Source organism: Chroicocephalus ridibundus, chromosome 4 (genome assembly GCF_963924245.1).
Source record: "Chroicocephalus ridibundus chromosome 4, bChrRid1.1, whole genome shotgun sequence".
NCBI lineage: Eukaryota > Metazoa > Chordata > Aves > Charadriiformes > Laridae > Chroicocephalus > Chroicocephalus ridibundus.
The window spans coordinates 29,249,981-29,271,048 of record NC_086287.1 but is presented as its reverse complement, the minus strand read 5'-3'; the positions used below and the strand labels follow the sequence as shown (position 1 = coordinate 29,271,048).

The 21,068-nt window shown below is 39.5% G+C and overlaps 1 protein-coding gene across 4 annotated transcripts; it reads right to left on the bottom strand.

Moving 5' to 3' along the window:
- Positions 1 to 48: 48 nt before the first annotated feature.
- Positions 49 to 20,978, bottom strand: MLH3 (mutL homolog 3). 4 transcript variants are annotated; one of them, XM_063331334.1, is made up of 12 exons: positions 20,866 to 20,978; positions 17,008 to 20,366; positions 12,636 to 12,706; positions 11,538 to 11,642; positions 9,399 to 9,471; positions 8,674 to 8,745; positions 7,547 to 7,655; positions 4,157 to 4,316; positions 2,913 to 2,936; positions 2,622 to 2,703; positions 1,158 to 1,309; positions 49 to 525 (listed from the first exon to the last, which is right to left on the bottom strand). In XM_063331334.1, the coding sequence occupies exons 2-12, from the start codon at positions 20,291 to 20,293 to the stop codon at positions 454 to 456; spliced, it is 4,206 nt and encodes a 1,401-aa protein (XP_063187404.1). In that variant the 5' UTR covers positions 20,294 to 20,366; positions 20,866 to 20,978; the 3' UTR covers positions 49 to 453. The 4 variants fall into 4 exon arrangements, 3 of the variants coding, with proteins under 3 accessions (XP_063187404.1, XP_063187405.1, XP_063187406.1); XM_063331335.1 differs by lacking the exon at positions 20,866 to 20,978 and adding an exon at positions 20,604 to 20,735; XM_063331336.1 differs by lacking the exons at positions 49 to 525; positions 2,622 to 2,703 and having other exon boundaries at positions 1,164 to 1,309.
- Positions 20,979 to 21,068: the final 90 nt, after the last annotated feature.

The following is a 21,068-nucleotide window of genomic DNA, read 5'->3' as shown; positions in this document are numbered from 1 at the left end:
CTGTGAAGCTGGTCACTCCTCATTCCAACCACTGCCATGAGCCCAAGGAAAAGGTTTAGTGTTAATTTTATTAATAAATACCTCCCCATTTTCAAAGCATTATAAAATACATTAATTAAAAGTCTCTGCTCTATTATGCAGAATATTGCTGTGCTTGCAGGGAAAAAGCACTTTAGTAACTGTGAGTGGCTGCAACTTCTTGCCTCCGATAGTCAAGCACTGACGTAAGGCCCAGGCTTACAATGTAATTCCTGAATGTTGAAAACGCTTCTCCAGGGTAAAAGGGTGGGCTGCGCCTGCCACATTCTCCTGACTGGTCTCTGTTTCTCAGGTCAGTACTTGGAGCAGAACTTCCGTGACTCTAGCTCAGAAACTTGGCTCCGCACAGGGTATTGTTATCTAACAACAGGGGGACCTGGATCATACCAACGCTTCCAGTGGTTGTAGCTTTGATTAGGGTCTTTTTTTTCCAAATAGGTGCCATGCTCGTGCCATCTTCCGCAGTCTAGCCAAATTAGGTTTAGGCTGGAGAAAGAAAAATTAAGAAGCACTAAATCATAACTAAGTAAATGAGCTTCAATTCCTCCATGCTCTGCCATAATACAGTCACTCCCAAGATTTTTTTAATATCTGAGTCTCACCTGACTTTCAACAGAATACAATTTCATAACTCAATATAGCACAGTAACAGAAAAAGAGAAATAGTGATTTTATTTTTTTTTATTTAAATGTTGCTATTTCTTTGCTTTTTTCCTCCATTTTATAGCATCTTAGATTTTAGGGAAGTAGGCATTTAGTTAGCATCTTTGCCAGTAGTAGAATATAAGAATTGACATGTTTTCTAAGTTTTACACTTAAAAACTGCAAACACTTTAAATAATGTTTAATTTTTAAGAACTAGTGGACCCCATTCAAATCAATGTGATCATTCAAATGAAATATGGTAAGATCCTTGCTAAAGTGTTTTCAGGACAGAACTTTAATGTTCTATAGTTTTGTTTTATTGCTAACAGCTACGTAAAAACTCAAGTAAGATACAGCCAGTGGCGATGGTTTCAAACTGGCCCATTCTAGTGCTAACACACACATATACGTGACATGCCTCTGATAATCCAGACTATGGATTATCAGAGGCATATCTGTGTCCCCCACAGTACCTGCTTTTCCTGCTGTAGATGGTCTGTGTCTGCAAGAGGCATCATGGAAGGTCTTCCATGAGCACACTGGAAGGGCAGCTGGCAAGATGACAAAGCTTGAATAAGCCTGCAGCTCTCCTCCAAAGTCAAACACTCATTAAACTTAATAGCTCCTGAAAAAAAGATACAAATTCTTGCACGCGCTGCCAAAGAGAATTCAAACCACCCAGCAGACTTCCCTCCACAGCTGTGGTTTTCACAGAAAACAAGGCAGCTCCCAAAGATTAGCTGGGAGGCTGCAAATGCAACCCAAAGGCTGCAGTATGGCAGACTTAGGGCTTAGCTCAATTAACCAGCCTGCTGCATAAGGATCAGCTTTCCATGGCCTAAGCTTCCATCTCACCTAAGTCTGATGGATGGTAAGTTTATTAGGTTTTGGCTTTTCAGATGACATTGCATTTTTTTTTTTTGCTTTTTGTGTATGCGTGTGTGTGTGTGTGTTACAGCTGAAGACACAACCAGTTCACAAATCAAACAGTATTAAACCAAGACAACAGCTAATATCAGTTCCATCGGCTTTATCAGTTCTTTGTGCCTGCCACTGACAGGCATCAGTTCCAAGACCAAAAGCTAGCTCTGCCACTAAGTAATTTCTCACAAGAGAGCACTTAATGGCATCCAGAGGAAATCCAAGCAGAACATTAGGGAGTCATTTCAGAGGTGTTTGCAATCTCTAGCCTTCACAGATGCACAAGACCATTTGCAATCTGCCTTTCAGCCATAGCACTTTTTTAGACATTAAAAAAAAAATAAATACGTCTTTTCTGCCATTCATAGAATGCAGTGACACCCTGTGAAAAGAGATGCTTTTGGTTCATGTTTACTCCTCCAGCATAATCTTGTTAATACTGAATATGGCACAGGAACTGCCACAAGAGGCTAGAGCTACTGAGTCACCTGTAAAGTCTGCTCATTTCCAGGTGCTGGAAAGCCACAGTCCCTTAAAAGATGTAAATTATTACTGCACTCCTTCCAAAAATACTTGAAAGGTCACAGGCACGCTTAAGCTAGCACTTTTGATACTTACATGAAACAAAAAATGCTTTTTGGGAAGGGTGTCTAAAGTCTTATTTCCTGATTGCTTTCAAGCAGATTCCAGCAACGCCCCTTGCCCCTTCACAGAGCTGCTATTTGAATGGTTTAGAGCTCACACAGATGAGTGCATCTCAGAACTGTGTTCTATCTGTGTTTCATGTGAGGGTTGGAAAGTACAGCCCGTACATGAATAAATCAGAGCAGTGTTGCTTGTCCCTCACAGTGCCGTCCATGAAAAGACCATTATCTCCCTATGAAACACAGAGTCTGTAATCCTGGAATTCCTGCAAACACATTCTGATACTACTGCCCCAGGGAGGATGTTGTGTAGAGACAGAAAGGTCAAAAATGAAACAAAAAGAAGGAAGAAAAGAAAAGCAGTTTCCCTACCATGACAGGCCTGGGAAGCTAACACCTTCAGAAACGTCAGAGGCAGCGTCCCTCGTGCTCCTCCTCCTGTGGTCTGCACTAGCTAAAATTAGTAAGGGAACATCATCTTACTTTCCATTTAATATGAGAAAAAGGAAGAACTGTAACACAAAGGAAATTAAAAATGAGGAAAAGCTAGTGGATTATCTGGTCCGTATCTCTCATTTGAGGCTTAACACACTTGCTCCTCTTGGTTCACTTCCATAAGCTTTCCATTATTATAGTCAACTTTAGAAGCAGACAGCAACTCACCTCAACTTGTTCTTGAATAAGCTCCTGGAAAGAAAAAAGGTAATATCATCAGTTGCTATTTCTCCCTTTCATTGCCCATACCCTGCTCTGTCCACATCTCCGTATAATTTAGTGTACAACTGCCAGAACCAGGAAAAATTATGCTGATGCAGGTACACTGTGAAAGCTAGTACAGTGTGAAAGATCAAGGCACAAGACCTGACCTCTCACAAGTATCTTATCAGAATTTAGACTAATCACTTGGTTTCTCTCTGCATCAGTTTCCTCTCTGTAGAATGGTTATAATGGAATTCTTATAACTTAGAGTGCAATGAATGCGTGTTATCTTTGAGGGGATGCCCTTTCTTCTTTGGGTAACAGTCCATGTGGATTTCATTTCTAATGTCTAAAATGCAATGAATTAATAATCAATCATGAATAGGTGTTACCAGTCCTAAGCAAAATAAAAAGGCCTGCAGATTAGATCCGCCAAAAAGCTCATGAGATCTCGAGGCATCAGCTAAGAATGAGAGTTCATACGGCACAGACCTGATCCCCTCCTCCGACACTTTTAGTGCTCTTGGCTCCCAAATCACACCAGGAAAGTGCATCTTCCCAAATATAGCAAGGTTGGAAAAAAAAATTTAATCAAATGAATCATCTTCTTTGTTTCTTATTTTTGTATCAGAAGAGATGTATAGCAAGACTGGACTAATTCACAATGGCTCAGCCTAGCGGCTGAATATGGTACTCCAGAAACAATTTTTAAGGAGTCCTCGAAGCAGTTAGGATTGTGGAGAATTGTTTACAATGGAAACTGCAAGTAACCAGTTCAGCAATTCCCTCCTCAAACTGCAGAACACCTGGAACAGCAACTTTTAGAAAGCTGCACTGCCCATGTATAGATTTCATGAAAACAACTTTAAATCCTAACAAATAATATTTCTGTATCAGCAATATTAATAGTTTTACTCTTCATTCAAGCATTTACTTTTCATTTGAGCATTCATGAGCCCTAAAGTATTGAAACATCTGCACTATATACTATTTTTCTTAGCTTCTTCACTAGTCCAAGTCTGAAACAGCATCTTATCGTTTCTGTTACAGTTCAGGGATTTCACTTGTGGCACTGTTTAGTTACTAAAAGGGATGGCACCCACATTTGCCAAGGGACTTCTCTCCCTCATAACAGATACTCTAATACCCTGGGCCATTAACAAAGAACAAGACTCAGTATCACAATTTCACCCATCTCCACAGCTGACCTCCACAATGCTTTTAGTGACAGGTTGTCTTTTCCGTCGTAATTCATTAGCTTCTCTTTCTATAAAACACAGTGGCACTTTCCTCACTAGAATCAAGGAGCTGTTGGTCTCAGGAAATGATAATTCAAGACCCAAGTCCTCCAAATTTTTGTAGCAGCATCTGAGGAAAAAAACAAAAAAAACACCAACCAGAAATAAGACATCAACCACAGTAGCTATGTCTCCACAGTATACAGAAATACTTCTGTATTCCCCATATATGTTTCCTCCTGCAGTAGTTTCCAATGTCAAAATCCATGCGTCATGAGATTCCAAGTAATTTTACCCCTTCAGCCTATATTCAGGCACATTTTTTCACTCCAATCAACTGTGCATATTTCATGTTCCACAACCACAAGATCTAAGAGTTCCTGTATTACGTGGAGAAAAGCTTTATGTGTAATTTATAAATCTTTTCTAAGGATGCACAACATGTCTGGTTGAACACACAAACACTCCAAATATTGAAATTACGCAGCATAAAGACTCCTTTAAGTCTAACCTAAAAAACTGTGATTTCAATTGACATGTAATAGCAAATACTTACAATGGAGAAAAATATTGTAAGAAATTTATGCTGGTTTAATGAACTTTATATGTCACTAAGGAAAGAAAGCCCAGGAAAGAACAATCTCTAGTCAATCGGACACATGTCACCCTGTGGATGGAAAAATACACATAAAAACGAGACTTCACAGTCAGATGAGAACTTGTCTTCAAAACAAAAACAACTGTAACAATTTATAGTTTATTTTATTAACTCAGGGAATATTCACTTAAAACAAAGGTGGGGAAGGTCAAATTTTAGAAAAGAGATTCTTTGAACAAAAAAGAAGGTAATCTAAACTTACTAAAATCAGTCATGAGACTAGTACAATTATTATCCTCCATATGGAGATGACTTATGTAATTCTACCCCAAAAAAGAAGAACATGCTCAGCAAGAGCAGCGAAAGACAGAAAAAGCCCATTGTGGTGAAATGAAATAATCCAAGCAGCTATTGAAGTCAATCAGGCCTTTTTCTTTTTTAAGGGAGGGAAAGAAAAAACGGAAGTTCAAGAGAGTCAACAGAACAATGCTTAGTAGACAAATAATAGAATCAAAGCTGCAGGTGAACCAGAGGTCCAGCTGAACTATTAAACAGCAGCATAGCTGAAGAGAATGGTCTTTTAGGGAAGTTAATTTATTCCATTACATCAAACTTCATCACAGAATACACTCATACTCTGCCAGCAACAATAACAACACAACACGTAGCACTTTTTAGTGAGGTTAGTAAAGAGATGAACTGCCAATAAATACTGATAAATTAAAGAGCAACACAATAAAAGCACCACTAAGCCAGCACCAGTAAGCTTCCTGAATCAATTATCTTCAGCAATAGCTGAAAATCACAAGCGGCATCCCACTGTCCTGAATAATTTAACCAGTGTCCTTAAAAGAAAACCACACCTCTCTGATTTACTTTATCTTTTGTAGTATGTTTGTTATTTAGCTGATGAAGAAAAGTAGCTCACAGAATTTATTTGGTCTTTCAAAAAGCCTTTGATGCTGCCTCCTAAAAGTGGCTAGAAATGAAAATGCAAAAAGTTGTCATGGATAGAGAAGTAACATTTGTAGTGACTTAGAGACTACAGAAAAAAGGCGTGCTAGCAACATTTGGTCAGTGTTCAACATGGCGTGACTCCTGATCTGTATCTTCATAATTGTTTATTCATGATGTGGAAAAGAAGGGGCATGGTCAAGCAGGCAAATTTGTAGAAAACACAAAGTTATTTATGGTAGCTGAAACTAAAGATCATGATGAACTCAAACAGAACTTAAAACAAGTAGAAAAATGATGAATGAAATCAGCAGGATGAATGAAAAAGGTATAATGAAAAATGGACACAAAAACTGAATTCACTGCTCATAAGACAAATAAATGCAAATTATCAGGAATAATTTGATCTACTTGTACATTTTGTTGACTTCTACACAAATAGCAAAAATTTAAAGATACCCCACAACTCTGTGTTTCATTGTTGTGACTATTCAATAAACAAGCAGTTCATGCAAGCAGCGGTAGCCAAAAAAGCAGACAAAATATCAGGTGTGGATGTAATAGACAGAAATTATAGGCACAGTGCAAAGCTATTGTACAAATCAACGTGATACCCTCGCTTAGTACCTTGTATTCAATTTTGGCCATTCAGCCTCTAAAGTAGATATATCAGAAATAAAGACATTCAAATATGAGTGCAAAAATAATTCGAAGTGGAACGAGAGGCATTACAAATATTCTGATGTTAGCAAGAACATCACTAAGAGGTGGGAACAACAAAGGCATCAAAATATTACTGAACTACGAAGAGCAATGGTTACGTTCTCACATTTTTCCCTAAGGCAGGTAGAACATAATAGTGCTTTACACTTTCCTATGGAATTTCTGGTATTGGCCATTGTCACACAAAAGAGTTACCAAACGGATACAGCAGTGATACTGTTATGATTGGAATACACCCAAAAAGGGCTTTACACCAAACAAGTGTATCCCTATAATAGGCAACAATCTTAACAAGGAGTGATTTAAAAGCTGTTGAGTTTGCCAAAGGCATCACAAAAAAGAGCAGTTTGAGAATAATAAGGTAGTCCTGTGAACGTTAAGATAGAACATCACCTGAAAATGAAGAACAATGCAGGGAAGAAAAAACACAAATGCGTGTGGCAGGTGGCAGATGGGGACTTTGGGGAAAAAAGTTTGATTAGCATCCAGTAGGTCTGCAATAGTCCAACAACAAATCTATATCTAAACTCTTGTAGTAGAAAAGTTAAATAACCTAATAGTAGGTAGGTCACCATTATGAAACGTTTGGGAAACAGTATTCACTAGTTACTCTTGGCAGGCACCAACGATTAAGGAATGCATTTTTGAAGGAGTCACAATACAAACTTTACATACCCCATCCTCCCTTCTCAAACACTGCCTGTTAAATCAGTGACTAGATCGACACTATGGGCACCGCACCCCAGTGTGCACTCCCAAGTCCTGAGCCCCGGACAGTAGGATCTATTGGAGACTGCTTTGGCACTCTCCTGGCCCACACATGAAGGTTTACTTTCCCAGTGAAACCAGAGCACACTGCAGAGGCACAGAGATGGCACACTGCAAGGGTTTTGTCTTGAGATGTTGTAACGACATGCCTGAGAAGCATACCTATTTTAGTCAGCACAGATACAGCCGATTGGTCTTGGCTCAGGAAAGAATCAACAGCTTCTTTCCCAAGCTTCATGGTAACCTAGCAATATATAGAGATCTTCCAGGTCAACAGAGCTGTCCCAAAAAGTTTAGAGCTATTGACTATTACTAACCGTAGAAATCTTCTTTGTTCTTCCGTAACTTCTATCTCCAAAGGGGGAGAGATGGAGGAGGACAGTAATTTCTTCTTGCCACATGCTGCAGCTTCCTTCTCATAGGAATCTGTGAATGAGTCGTTTAGAAGTATCCTCTCTTAGAGTATTTACACAGGCATTACCCTTAATGACCCTACGGTTTGGCATGTAATCCTCTGTTTGGATTAAAAAGTGACCACAGAATGCCTTCTCCTGAAACTTGTGGAGGACTGGGAATGTCACAAACCAGACATCTAGTCTCTGGGGAAGGGTTGGTTAATGCCACTTTGTTTTTTTCCCACCAGTTCCAAAAAAGAGTCACCCTAAATAGCAAAAAAACCTACTGATATATTTAGTACAACTCACAGAGAGCAATTTTTCCACAGAAAAGGCTGATATAAATGGCATTAAAATACTATTCATTAAGGATTTCTCCTTTCAGTCTTTACCTTTTTTCAGTACCTGACCAAAAGGAGCAGAGTTCCTGGAACCCTCTCTGCAGGAACTGTGCAGTATTTATTGATGAAAGAGAAGGTCAATGATTTTTAAGTACTTGATGGATGGCTATTGTGCTTTTTAACACTGAATCCAACGGCTAATGAGTTTACAAAGACGACCATTATCCCTTTGCAAACAGTTTCAGAATGTGGAAATTTTAGGCTTTAAGCACAGTATTCAGCTACAAAGGAACCAAATGAACTATGCTCTTTACTCTGCATCCCGTGTTTTATTTTTCACAGCATAACCACATAATCTTATTGATGTTGTTCTATTTCCTCTTCATTGTTTTTCCTATCAGTCTTCCTGCTCTTTCATTATGTCAGGACTATTTTGGTTTGATAGTTCTGTGGGTAGGGAGTATATCTTCTATTTCTGGAAAAGCTGTAACAATTTTCAGCTGCCAATACTATGACTACTACAGATACTGAATACCTGCGCTCTCCTAGGGATCAGGATAAAGATGACAAATGAATATGCTATTGGTTCCATACATCCCAGATTCATCCTTACAATGAGTTACTTAGCAAGCTTTCCCTTTCAGACAGCTCGTTAGTAATTTTCTGTGCACTGATTATCTTTCTTCCTAAGATTATCTGAATCCTCACCTGCAATAAGCTGCTCCAAGCGGATCCGTTCATGAGCTGCATGTTGGTCCACCAAAATCAAGAGGTTTCCATCTAAAAATGTACCACAAGAGATGAGAAACAGGCAACTTTGTACCAGACAACTGCACAGGTTAGAAAGAATGACCACTCTCTAGAGGCCACATTTAGAAGATAACTTATCAGCCAGTTTTACAGAAATAAAGCGAGGAGGCGGCTGTGTTGGCAGAACATAAAGTCACTACAGAACAGAAATTTAGTGATCCAAATTGGCATTTAAATTAAGGTAATTAGACTGAGTCAGAAACTCTTGTCTATTGACATCTTCATCTAACTTCAGAATGAGAGCTGAGGTCACTCACAAATTCTTCTGTTTAATGCAGTCTTTAAAAATGTTACGAAAACTACTCGTTTTGAATGCCTTTTTTGTACAGCTTCAGCAAGCTTCAACAATGAATATGCCCAGACACTGTGAACAGAGTCTGAAAGATGTTAGTAATTTGAGCACAATCTATTTTTATAACACTAATCTGAAGGCAGTGGGAACATTCAACAACATCCAAAATAAAGATAAAGAAGATCCAGGAAATTTCAAGTGAAGACTAACATTTTCCTCTACTCACAGTATCATCCCAAAGCAAGAGGAGAACACAAACAGGACAGTGTTCCCTCTGCAGTCTAAGAGCCCTCGACAACCACTTCAACTTCACGTTAATAACCACTCTTACCTGCATTTTTATCCATTTCATTCCTAGTGTTGATTAAACAAGCAATAAATTTATTGTCCACTTGCTGAAGAACCTGTAAGATACTCAGAAAAATCACTACCCAGTGGAAAAATTATTTTTAAAATGAAGGTAAACAAAAGAAGACAACAATCAAAATGGATCAAGCACAACAAATAGCTAGTAGTATGATTAGGTGAGTGGAAACCACATGTTTTCTAATCCCAAAGGTTTAAAGAATTTGGCCAAGCAAAACTGAGACTGAGAAGGTATATAATTATTCTTTATAAATACAGTGGGGGGCCAAATATGGAAAAGGCATCAATTATTTAAGCTAAAAGACAATACTGGCAGAAGGTCAAACGACCATAGATCAGTCATGAAACAGTTTATTCTGGAACTAAGAGAAAGTTTCAAAATATCAAAGAAAATAATTCTGGATCAATTTTTTCGAAGAGAGTCATAAGGGCAAGAGCTCTAATTGTTCTAAGGTGGAGCTGGAAATTTACAGAATGGATTAAATGCTTGTGTAGAAGCCTCCTTGAGTTTGGAATTAAAGCTGTGCTCAGCAACTCTAAGTATATGATTTGCTGATATCACCAAAAGAGAACGTAAACAACCTTTTTTAACCTGCCCCGTGTTTGTGCTAACTTGCGCTGATCACCTGTAGAAGCCAGGAAGCATTTTTTTCCCCTGATTCTCTGATGTGAAATTTGCCTCTGACTTGATTCCACCTTCCCCTCAAGCATCAGAAATCAACCAAAGCTACAGGGAATACTGAGCAGGGATGCACAATGCTTTCAGTATCTTAGTGTTACATTTAAATTAACATATGTGGTGTTAGGGAGGAATTTCTCCCCAAGCCACATAAATAGAGCGCACTCTGAATTCTCTGTCTCCCAACATGTGCATTGTTCACCTCCTAGGTAAAAATGAATAGATAATCCTACTTCTTTGCAAGCATGCAAGACATTAATGATTCTTTTTATTCTTTTCCTGTGGCACGATGCAACACTTTGTGCTTTTGGTCTTTTCTACAGAGATTCTCAAAATTGCTATAGGGTACTGAAGGCAGTATTTGGCTTCTTCAGAGATGCTATGTGGTAATTTCTTCTAGCTTTACCTTCTTAAAAACATATAAAGGAAAACATTATGCAGGTAAAGTTAATCACAGAACCACTCAGTACGTTTTAAAGAACAGTTCTCATTATGAGTGAACAGAAAAATGGTACCTTCCATTTACCAGCTCTCCTCTCCTGTCTTTTTGAAACATAATCCGTTTACTGTAGTAACTCTACTCCCATTGTTCTTGCACACACAACATAAACAAGGGAATCATTTGGATTCTTATCCACCCTGGAGATGAACATTACCATGCCCCACACAGTCAGAACCTGCAATCTCAAAGTCAGCAGCCTGACTCCATGAGAATAACGCTAACTGGGCCTGTAAGCCTTTTGTCATTGGGATGCAAGAGAGGAAGAGAATCCACTCTGGCATTTCTATCCAGGCAAACCAACAAAGCATATAAGTTGAAGCCATATATTTATATTAGCTTTCAAGCTAACATTCAAAACATTTGATAAAGAAGCGCTAAACCAGTTAAAATTGATGCTATGATGCCATTTTTAAGAATCACTTTTCAGGGCAGACATAAATCTTAAAGTGAAATTTCAAGTCTTTCCACAAAATCTGGGATTTGCTTTTGAAACCACTCTGCTGAAGAACTGAATTTCTAAGACCAAGAAAAATGGAATATTCAGGACACAGATTTCAGAGGAATACGAACTAAGCAAATGCCTACAATAAATATAAAAAACTGCCCATTAAAATATCGTTTAGTTAACAGTATTTCTAAGCAGCAGCAACAGGGCTGCTGCTTGATTTGATTTAACCATACAGTCAAGGAATTTTAGAGTCTCTTGCAGATAGCTGACTAACCATGAGATGATACTAAGATCTGGCATAACATACGTGTCTGCTGGTATCACACAGCAACCAAGAATTCTGTTTGTGCTTGTGAAAATTAGGGATATGAACTATTTCCCTGGATACTTCTTTCCTACCAGGCAGAAACATCAGCAAATCTCATCTGCTGTGTGGGAATTTGGGGGTGAAAACTAGTAATAGATCATATTGTACCTGCATTGAATGAACCATGTCTTTGGTGAAACGATAAGGATACAAGATATTGTGAATTTTCACAGCCAGATTGTCAGCCTGACTGCTGGTCACATCAACAGCAATCTGTAAAAATAGAATTGCAGATCAAACAGGTGATAAAGGATATGGCAAAAAAACCCAAACACACACAAAATACCCACAACAAACCAGCTTTAAGAAAAACTGGAAATAACTCTGTATTTTCACAAACCAAGCTTTCTACACAAGAACAGGACTAGCTAAAGATACCATCCAGCAATGCCTCTGCTTCCATCCCCACACGGTTTCCCATCTGGATATTACCTGCTAGCTTTAATGCATTCAGCTGATTTCAAGTACCTATCAGAAAACCTGAAGTTAATTATCAGCCTACGTGAGCTCTCAATGGATTGCATTACAAAAGATGTATTACCCTGAAATGAGTCAGAGTACACGTCACAGCAACAACTGAACAGAACTGTTCCTTTTCAGAAACTCACCAGCACGTGGTTTGGTACTTCGTCCCTATTGTTTGCAGGTGGAAATGGTTACATACATATGTTTACACACACACAACATGATGATTAAAGATAATACTACCTCATGACAACAAAGGAAGTTTTTCTAAAAGCTCCAACATTGTTTCCCTCTCACATGCTATAATCCTGCCAGGCTATAAAAACAAGTATAGTAAAATACACTTTTAAGACCCATTGCGTCCCAGAGAAGAAAGCTGAGTTATTTTACCTCTGTCCAAAAAGAGGACAGAGACTGTATTACAATTTTGCCATCCTTTTAATTTTAAGATGACTATCCCAGTAGAGGGAAAGACATCTTACAATAATGTTTTGCTTTTGAAATGACATAAGGCAAAAGATTAACCTGATACCTGCTTCTCTCATTTTGAATAAATCCACAAAAATTACTTCTATATAAACAGTCTATAAAAACACATAACTGCCTTGTTCTGTAGTCTAACATATTGCTGAATAACTTACATGCAACGGTTACAATATTTGCAATTTAGGCTCCATGTCAGAAAACAACATAAGGCAAAACTGACTCCTATTTTATGATGAGATGTTAGATAATAACTACCTCTGGACAGGGAACAAAAACAGGATTATCCCATTCTGAAAGCAACGACTGGAGAGACTCCCCTTCAGCATCTAGGAAAGAACACAGAAATAATACAGGGACTACCACCATCCATCAACAGAAGCGGTATTGTGTACTTCGACCTCACACAACTATTACTATTTTTTTTTCCATCATAAAAAGGAGAGAATGTAAAAATAAATAATAGAACACAAGACTGGGCTTCTTTATTGAATGCTTTAACTAGAAAGGACACTGTGCAGCTTTCTGACTCCTAAACATGCTGCAGCACAATTCAACAGGCCCTGGAAATGGTGGGGGGGACATTGCGGGGGGGGATGTGTGCAAGGAGGGAAAGAAAGACCTGTTTAGCTACCCACTCCCTTTGGACAAAGCCACATACCAAAAAGATGATTTCATCCCTTCCACCATAAAAAAAAAATTGTGAGGATTGAAGCTATTTTTCACATTCCAAGGTTGGAACGAGTACAAAGAGGGGAGTAGGTAATTATTCTTCAAACTACTGACATAATTCAACAAAGAACTGGGTATTTCATCCTGTAAATAAGTATCCCCTAACCTGCCTTCAACCCTAAAAGATTTTTTTTTCAGTTCTAGATTTGAGATGACTCACACGGTCCCATTGTTAACAGACCTTGAGTAATTCTGGGTTCCTGTTGGGACATCTGGGAGAGTTCTTTGATTTTTTATTTTTTTTTTACCACAGAACACTGTGTCCTGGAAAGCCGGCCCTACCTCTCAGATCCTGGCTTGCTAGAGTCTTCTCTTTTCGAGGTCTAGGAAGGAAGGGTAGCACAATCTCACTTCTAAAGGGATAGCACCTGAACTGAATCCCTAAACACAATATAAATTTACTGCTGCAGATTCAACAGCATGCAAAATTACAAAAATCTATACATACCATTATTATATTATCATAAATGAGCATGTGCTTAGCCCTGTACAAATTACAGTATCCCACAGATTTTGCAATCTAACATTGAGAAATAAGAGCATATATGTAAAAAGATGGTAATTATCAGACACACTTGCATCAGGAAATGTATTATTTTAAAATATTACCATGGCTTCTGCAAGACTGTCCTTCTTAAAAATTGGCTGCTGCTTTAATCACCTAAGAATTATTTCCAGAATTAGTGCAATCAGAAGCATTATCCCCAAAGGAAAGAGAAGGCATATAGTAAAGTCTGTCAGATACTAAAACGCTTTTGACTTCCCTCCGTTGGGACATGGCAAAAACTGTCAGTCTATCACCTCTCCTATCAATACTTAATACAGTTATCAGAAACCTGTAAAATTGAAAACTACAAGTCAGTGAGACCATATGAGGTATCGGAGTAAGCCTAACAACATGTTCCTACCCACCCAGAAATGATTTAATGATATTACAAATCAGCACTGTTATCGAGATTATTAAGAAAAGCAGCTCAGATTTCCAGCACAGCGGTAAACATTTCACCCTTCCTTTGGTACAATTCAGACTTCTATTCTTTGTGGAATAATAATGAATTAATAAAGTTCCTTTCTACTAAGAAATTAAGGGTGTGCATTCAGGAAAAGTGGCAGAGTGATAACGCCAAAGAAAACCAGCTGCGTGCTGATAAGCTCCGTACGAAAAGGCTCTATGAGATCCTAGGCCAGTCCGTGGACTCCTGACTGTTCCTCCATTCCAGTAAGGACCAGTGACGGTCCTACCCTGGGGACCGAGAATCCTTTCAAGAATCCAAACCGTCAGCCTAGCACGGGAGAGTAACTCAGCATCCCACTGTCACAAAACCCAGAGCAGAGAACAAGACGGCCTGACGTCGTTCCTGGTAACCTGTGGCAAGTTGAAGAATGCCACCTAATTCAGACTTTGACAGAACTTTTATAGCTATTATCACTGAAAAATATTATCCCTCAAGTTCACGGAAGCATCTATCATCTATGCAAACAGAAGTCCAGTATTTCATACATAGAATCATAAACAAAGATTCATTTCCTTGCTGCTTGCTGCAGGGAAAATCCTTGGTCAGGACATATATTTTTCATTTTCTTGCCCACAGGCCAATGAGAATTCAGAGCCGGCAGAGGTTTTATTAATATTTTTCTGACAAGTAACATCAGAAAAGGTGATGAAGGTAATAACATATCTACTTTATACAGGCAAACCACATACAATTACTATAATTGAGTATTCATTTTCAGTTGCCTCATTTAGATCATTAAAATATACTGGTGTAATGACATATCAGTCAATAATGTAATGAAAGTAACAAAAAAATGCAAACATAGCTGGCATAACAATGAAGATCAAGTTCAACTGGGATGTTAACCTACTACAAATGCATAGCATTAGATTATTCAAAAAGGCACCCGATGGTGAAATGAAGCTTGATAAATTTTCCTGTAGCAATCACTTTAACCAGTACAAAGATGCCCGAGTCTAACTTAAAAAATCTAGCATTTCTGTTGTGCACATGGCACGTGACTGGAAAAAACAGCAGATGGCCACTGCTGTCATGGAAATGAGGATATGGATTATTCTTACTTCCTTCCACCTGCTACCAACCAGTGTATTTTCCCTAAATTTGTGTATGAGATGCTGTTCTTAATAAATCATGGCATTACAAAATTCTAAGTCAATGCCATGGGGTTACTGACACTAGTCTAAAAAGCAAAATGAAAACATACATAGCCAGTGAAGAAATAATTCCACTCCTGGGTCTTAACAGGAGTCCCAAATGGTGTTCAACATCAAGAGACATAAATGCTGTGTTAGGACACAGTTATGTTTATTCCTATTACTAAAAAGAAAGAATATCCTTTTCTTGAGAAATGCGTGAAAGAACATGTTTGCTGTCCAAACACCTTATGAAGGTTTGAAAGGCCCAACCTTCAGCCTAAGAAAAGCAGAAAAGCTGCAGTAGACATCTCGCCGAAGAATAACGCCATTGACAGAGTTAAGAAAGAGTGGCACCATGGATACGATGGAGAATAATACCAAAGGTAAGGCTAAGAAAGAACAATGCCATTGGAGGTAAAAAGATGCAACACAATACACGTCTTCAAAGACTACAGACTACACATCATCTGAACGCATAAGGGTATGTGAGATATTCTCTTCATAAACATGAATGCACTATCCAAACATTTTGCATAGGTCAGTCTCCACATCTCCGTGCTTTGGCTAGCTACTAAACAGCATTGTAGGCAACCAAAACTGGTAAATGATAGAAATTAGAAGTGTTAGGCAAGGAGTGTACATTTGTGCTTGCAAGTAATTTCACCTAATAAAAACAGAGATGTTCTTCTCCTTGTAACAAACTTACTTCAGCCGAACACAAGCGATATTAAGAATTATTAGCATCTATTACTATGTTTAAAAGGAAATAGATTAACAGCTAAAACACCTACTGCACCTGTGTTTCTATAACTGGTGATATAGAAGTAACAGACAAAAATGGAACAAACCAGAGGCTATCATGATTGATTAGACAAATATTTCACAGGAGAACTATCTAGAAAGAAGTCCAAACCACTTTTTCAAAACAAATTATACAGCAGAAAATATGGTCTACATGAAGAATGGCTGCATCTCCACTCATAACAACTTGGAGGAACAACTTGGAAGAAAGATATATCTGTGGAGGGGAAAATTATCAAAGACACTACGCTGCTGAGCCAGACCAGGAGGACACAGAACACCAAACCCAACAAGTAGATCAATGAAGACTCACGAACACCACACCGCTGACAAACCAATACAACGTAGTGTCCTGTCACCCCTGGAAAAGCTCCATCATCAAACCACTAACAATGATTTACAACATCTCCTACAAAGTTAAGTGTGAAGGAACGGCCTTCCAAAATCTGTGGAAAGGGGACTACTATATTCTCAATACAGAGTTAGATTTTTGTTCTACAGTTAGAACTCAATGAAGAGTTAGATTTTTGTTCATTTGTCAAGGCTTATTTTAAATTTTATATGCAGTTAGGATAAAGCATTAAAAACAACAATTTTCTAGTACACTTACTTTAAAGCGTGTCCCTCACTTTTTATATGACAACAATTATATGTAACTGTGATCACAGTAATTGTCATCATGCCCAGGCAGCCACCTGTTAATTAACAAGGTGTTGGCGTTTCTTTTCACTGCCTTATTAAAAATTGTCTTTTAGTATCTTGAACGTGTTTTACTGCCTCCATAGTCTGCAATACTTTCCTGTTTTCCATACAGCTATTACATGTAAGCCAGTGTTATCTTTCAGTGTAAACTGTCAGGTGCTGACAGCAAGGTATTTTATGCACCTAGCAGAGCACAAGCTGTTTTCTTCATCCCATTTTTACAACAATCACCACCCCTCTTACCATTCTCTGAGACAACATTCACAGCCATTGTTGTTATATCTTGAATGCAGGCAGCTTGAAATCCTTCAGTAGGAGGAGTGCCATAGGTGCTCAGTCCAGTTGCTTTATTGATGTATATTGTCTTACCCGACGAAACATCAAAATCTTGCATCCAGTCAGAACACCACAAATCACTCCTGGGATCACCTGTGCTTGTGTTGTCTACAGAGAATTCCATGTTGCTTGGGAAGGTCATACAGGGAACCTCAGTATCTTTCCAATTTTGTTCTGAGGATTCACCTAAGGTACTTTTATTTTTACAGATGACGTTAGTACCATCTTTTTCAGCAGGTAATGATAAAACAGTGCTTGGAGAGACTGTGTACTCCCCTTCTACACTGCTGAGTGGTGACGGGCTGACAGTACTTTTCATGGACTCTGCTCTCATATTGTCTGATTGAGAGCATGCATCCCCCTTAGAAATGCTGTAATTACTTTCCGTGATTTTTTCCACTGAGGATTTGTATGTTTGACAAGCACTGTACAAAAAGTCATTATTTGAAGATTCAAGATCAAAAGAGTAGTCATCTTTTCTACTTGAATCTGTTTGAAATTGTTCACCAGGTTGTTCTGCTTCTTTGTGGTCACTTTTCATTCTGGATAGTTTGGACGATAATGATCCTGGAGATCTCTTACAACTTATAATTTTTTTACTAACCTGAGAGTAATCAGACAACGTCAAAGGACTCTGACAAAGGGCTCGTTTGTCCTGTGAATTTTCTCCACTGCAGAGTAAAGTCTCTCTCAAAGAACCAAAAATTTGGCTACTATTATGAGAATCTGTATCTTCCAAAGCTGGAGTTTCAGAAGTGCTCAAGCTACCATGGCTGTCATTTTCATTCTTTGAAAAGTCACAATTAACTTGTGAATTAAAAACTGGAAGATCAAATTCACTCCTCTCTGACAACGGTGCTGGTAGCATACACTTGACTCTACCATAATATCTCCTGAACTTTTCTAACGAGCCCAGCTGTGTGGACAAGCTCAGCTTCCTAGAGGGCTGAGATCTTGGCACAGCTATTTGTCTTCTAGTGCTTTTTATAACTTTATTGTGAGGAATACCCGAAGAAGTTGCCAGCGGCAATTCTGTAACATTTGATGTCTCATAATGCCTTTTACTAGTGGCAATAGGCATAGCTATCCCTTCACTCATCTGATTTGATGAAGTTTTATTCTCTAACCACTCATTACCATCAGCCATGCAAGCTTCTCTGGTGTAAGGAGGTGCATAGTCTTTATTTGTATTACTGGAAATATCCTTAGCATTTAAAGATATTTTGTGGCCAAAAATCTCCTTGGCACTGACAGGGACAGGTCTACACTGCACGTTTAATGCAAGATTTGTTTCTGTTTGTTCACATTCATGTGGGGGCTCATTTTGCATAGCACGTGTTATGAGGCCTTTAGAGCACAATTTTAATGGTATTGAACTAACAGCCCCTCTGCCCGCATTATCCATCGCTTCAGATGTTTCCCTGTCTCCTCTTCTTGCATTAGAGTGTTTCATCAATGAACTTCCAGTGACAGTTTCAGGGCCCATTGCTGTTTCAGTAGGGTCTTGTCTCTCAGATGGCAACTGAATAACATCATTATTTAAGATACGGACCGCATTGCTTTTCTGCGCTACTTTGCCTTGCTGGCTTCCCACATCTTTTACGTAATTCTCTGCACAATGCTGCAGGTCACCACAATGGTCTATTTTTCTTATTTCTGATCTGTCCCCTCCACTAAAAGAGGAACGAAGATCTTCTGAAGGTTTCAGATGAGTATCAGACGCGTTTTGGGAACCATTGGTGTCTTTTGGCTCCTGCTCTGAGATATTTGATATAATGAAATCAGAAGCTGTGCCATCTTTGCTGGGCAATGGAATCTCCACTTTGTTGTTTCTACATGGATCAGATGGTTCAGCAATCTTCTGATTTGGACCAATTTCAGTTTCCTGTAGGTTTTTATTTGACTCTGTAAGATCTGAAGATTTTTTTCCAGTCACAGATTTCCTTTTGACATCTTTTGATTGCAAGTTACGCATTTCATAGGAATCCACAATTTCATCACATGCTTTCTTAAAACTGTTTTGGATGCTCTTCTCATCAGAGAGCGAGGGCTTCAGAACTGGAGCATTATACAAACAAAAGTCATTATCTTCGTTAAATTCTCTGATGTCCTCACTACATGGTTCAATAAATAAATGTTCTCGTTTCAAAAATATTTTCACTCCTTCCTCTATGCAAGTTAGAAGAACATCCCAGTTCTGGAACTCGATTAGAGTTTTTGCAGGTTCCAGACACACATCATAGTCACTGTACGCGCAGGTCACATTGAGAATAAAGATCCCATACAACTCTGGGCCACAACGATGGCGACCAGGGCTTGAACTAGCCTGTCTGCTTGCAGGGCCACTTTTTGCCTTGCAAATGGCACTTTCTTTTCTTAATAAAAAATCAATTAGTTTATGTAGTCTTGTCTTTAAAACAAGCCTCCTATTCACATACAAGAACTGCATATTCTTATTGTAATGTCCTTCAGTACTGATATAACCATTTAGCTCAAATCCCCCAGACTTATGATTTATTTCTCGTAACTTCTGGGATCTGCCCAGTCCATAAATTTGACAGAACCGAGAGTATACATCTCTTGTCTTAGGGAGCTGAAGCACCATAGAACAAGAGGCGTCATTCCTTAAAGAAAGTGACACAGAGGGATGCATCAGTGAAATAGCCTCTACTTTCTGTCTCACCCTCTCAAATTCCAACACAGGATCCATACACTTTCTCCTCACTGGCAACTGATGGAACAGATTACACACAGTGACTGTAGTTCCGCCACTTGGTCTGCTCAATTCAGCTTCGCAGACTTCTAGTGCTTGCCCATTGTGAAATATTTTCACAAATGTGTTTGCTGTCCTGCTGGTCTTAGACGAAACTTCCACTATACTGGCCATGTTGGCTATGCTTGCCACAGCCTCCCCTCGAAAACCATAGAACCTCAGGTTCTCCAAGTCTCCCATTGAGCTGCACTTGCTGGTAAAGTACCGCTTTCCCATTGCATTTAAGTCTTCTCTCCCCATCCCGGAGCCGTTGTCCACCACCTGGATCTTAAAAGCTTCCAAATCCACCCTGATAGCTACACATGTTGCTTTGGCATCGATGCTATTGAGGACAAGCTCCTCCACACACTGCCCCAGTGAGGTGACGGTCACTCCAGAACGCAGCCTGGCTCGCACATCTTCATCCAAACATTTGATCATGTCCAAACCAGATAGGTGAGAAAGTCAAGTAACTGCAGGGAGATCACTCCTCCATGTTGCTTAAAACAACTCCCTGGGTGGAAAGAAAAAAAAAAAAGAAGAAAATAAATATAAGTTAAAGGCCTGGAAAAAGCCTTTCATTTATTGCATTCGCCCTCATAAATATACTTTTCCTGGCATACATAAGACTTTTTCTGTGATGGCTTTCCTGCTCAGGCTTTGACACCGTTGTTGCCTTCAGAGTAAACACCCGGAATGCGAGTCTATGCTCCTTCCTAAAAAACATCCGCGATTCTCAACCTTAACATACCTAAACCACGACCAAGGCAAAGCTCAAAGGACCCGGCAAGCCAAAGCCTTCCGCTTCCATCGGTCTCAAAAACACAAGAGAGGCAGCGCCGAGCAGCAGGGCGCAGCAGGGACGCTCTTCCTCACGCTTTTTACCTCAAAACTCCTCACAAAAAAAAAAAAAAAAAAAAAAAAAAAAAAAAGGCAGAACCTGGCTTCCCGCCACAAATCCGCGCCCCGTCCCCCCCACCCCCGCCCAACAACGACCGCGGCGCGAGACTAACCGTTGGGCGGGCTACCGGCCCTGCACGCGCGGCTCGTCAGGAAGGGAATGGGCGAGCGGCGGCCCGGGCGGGGAGGGCAAGGCGCATGCGCGGAGGCTGCCGGGGACGGGGGGACTACGATTCCCAGCATGCCTGGCGCCCGCCTTTGCGGGCGCCAGGCATGCTGGGAATCGTAGTCCCCCCCGTCCCCGGCAGCCTCCGCG

Bases quoted from the DNA above. Each gene is read 5' to 3' on its own strand.
- MLH3 (XM_063331334.1), bottom strand. From the start codon at position 20,293: ATGATCAAATGTTTGGATGAAGATGTGCGAGCCAGGCTGCGTTCTGGA. The intron at 8,746-9,398 runs GTAAGAGTGGTT...GTACATTTTTAG, and splicing joins TGAAATGGATAAAAATGCAG to ATGGAAACCTCTTGATTTTG. The intron at 526-1,157 runs GTACTGTGGGGG...TTCTTTCTCCAG, and splicing joins ATCTACAGCAGGAAAAGCAG to CCTAAACCTAATTTGGCTAG.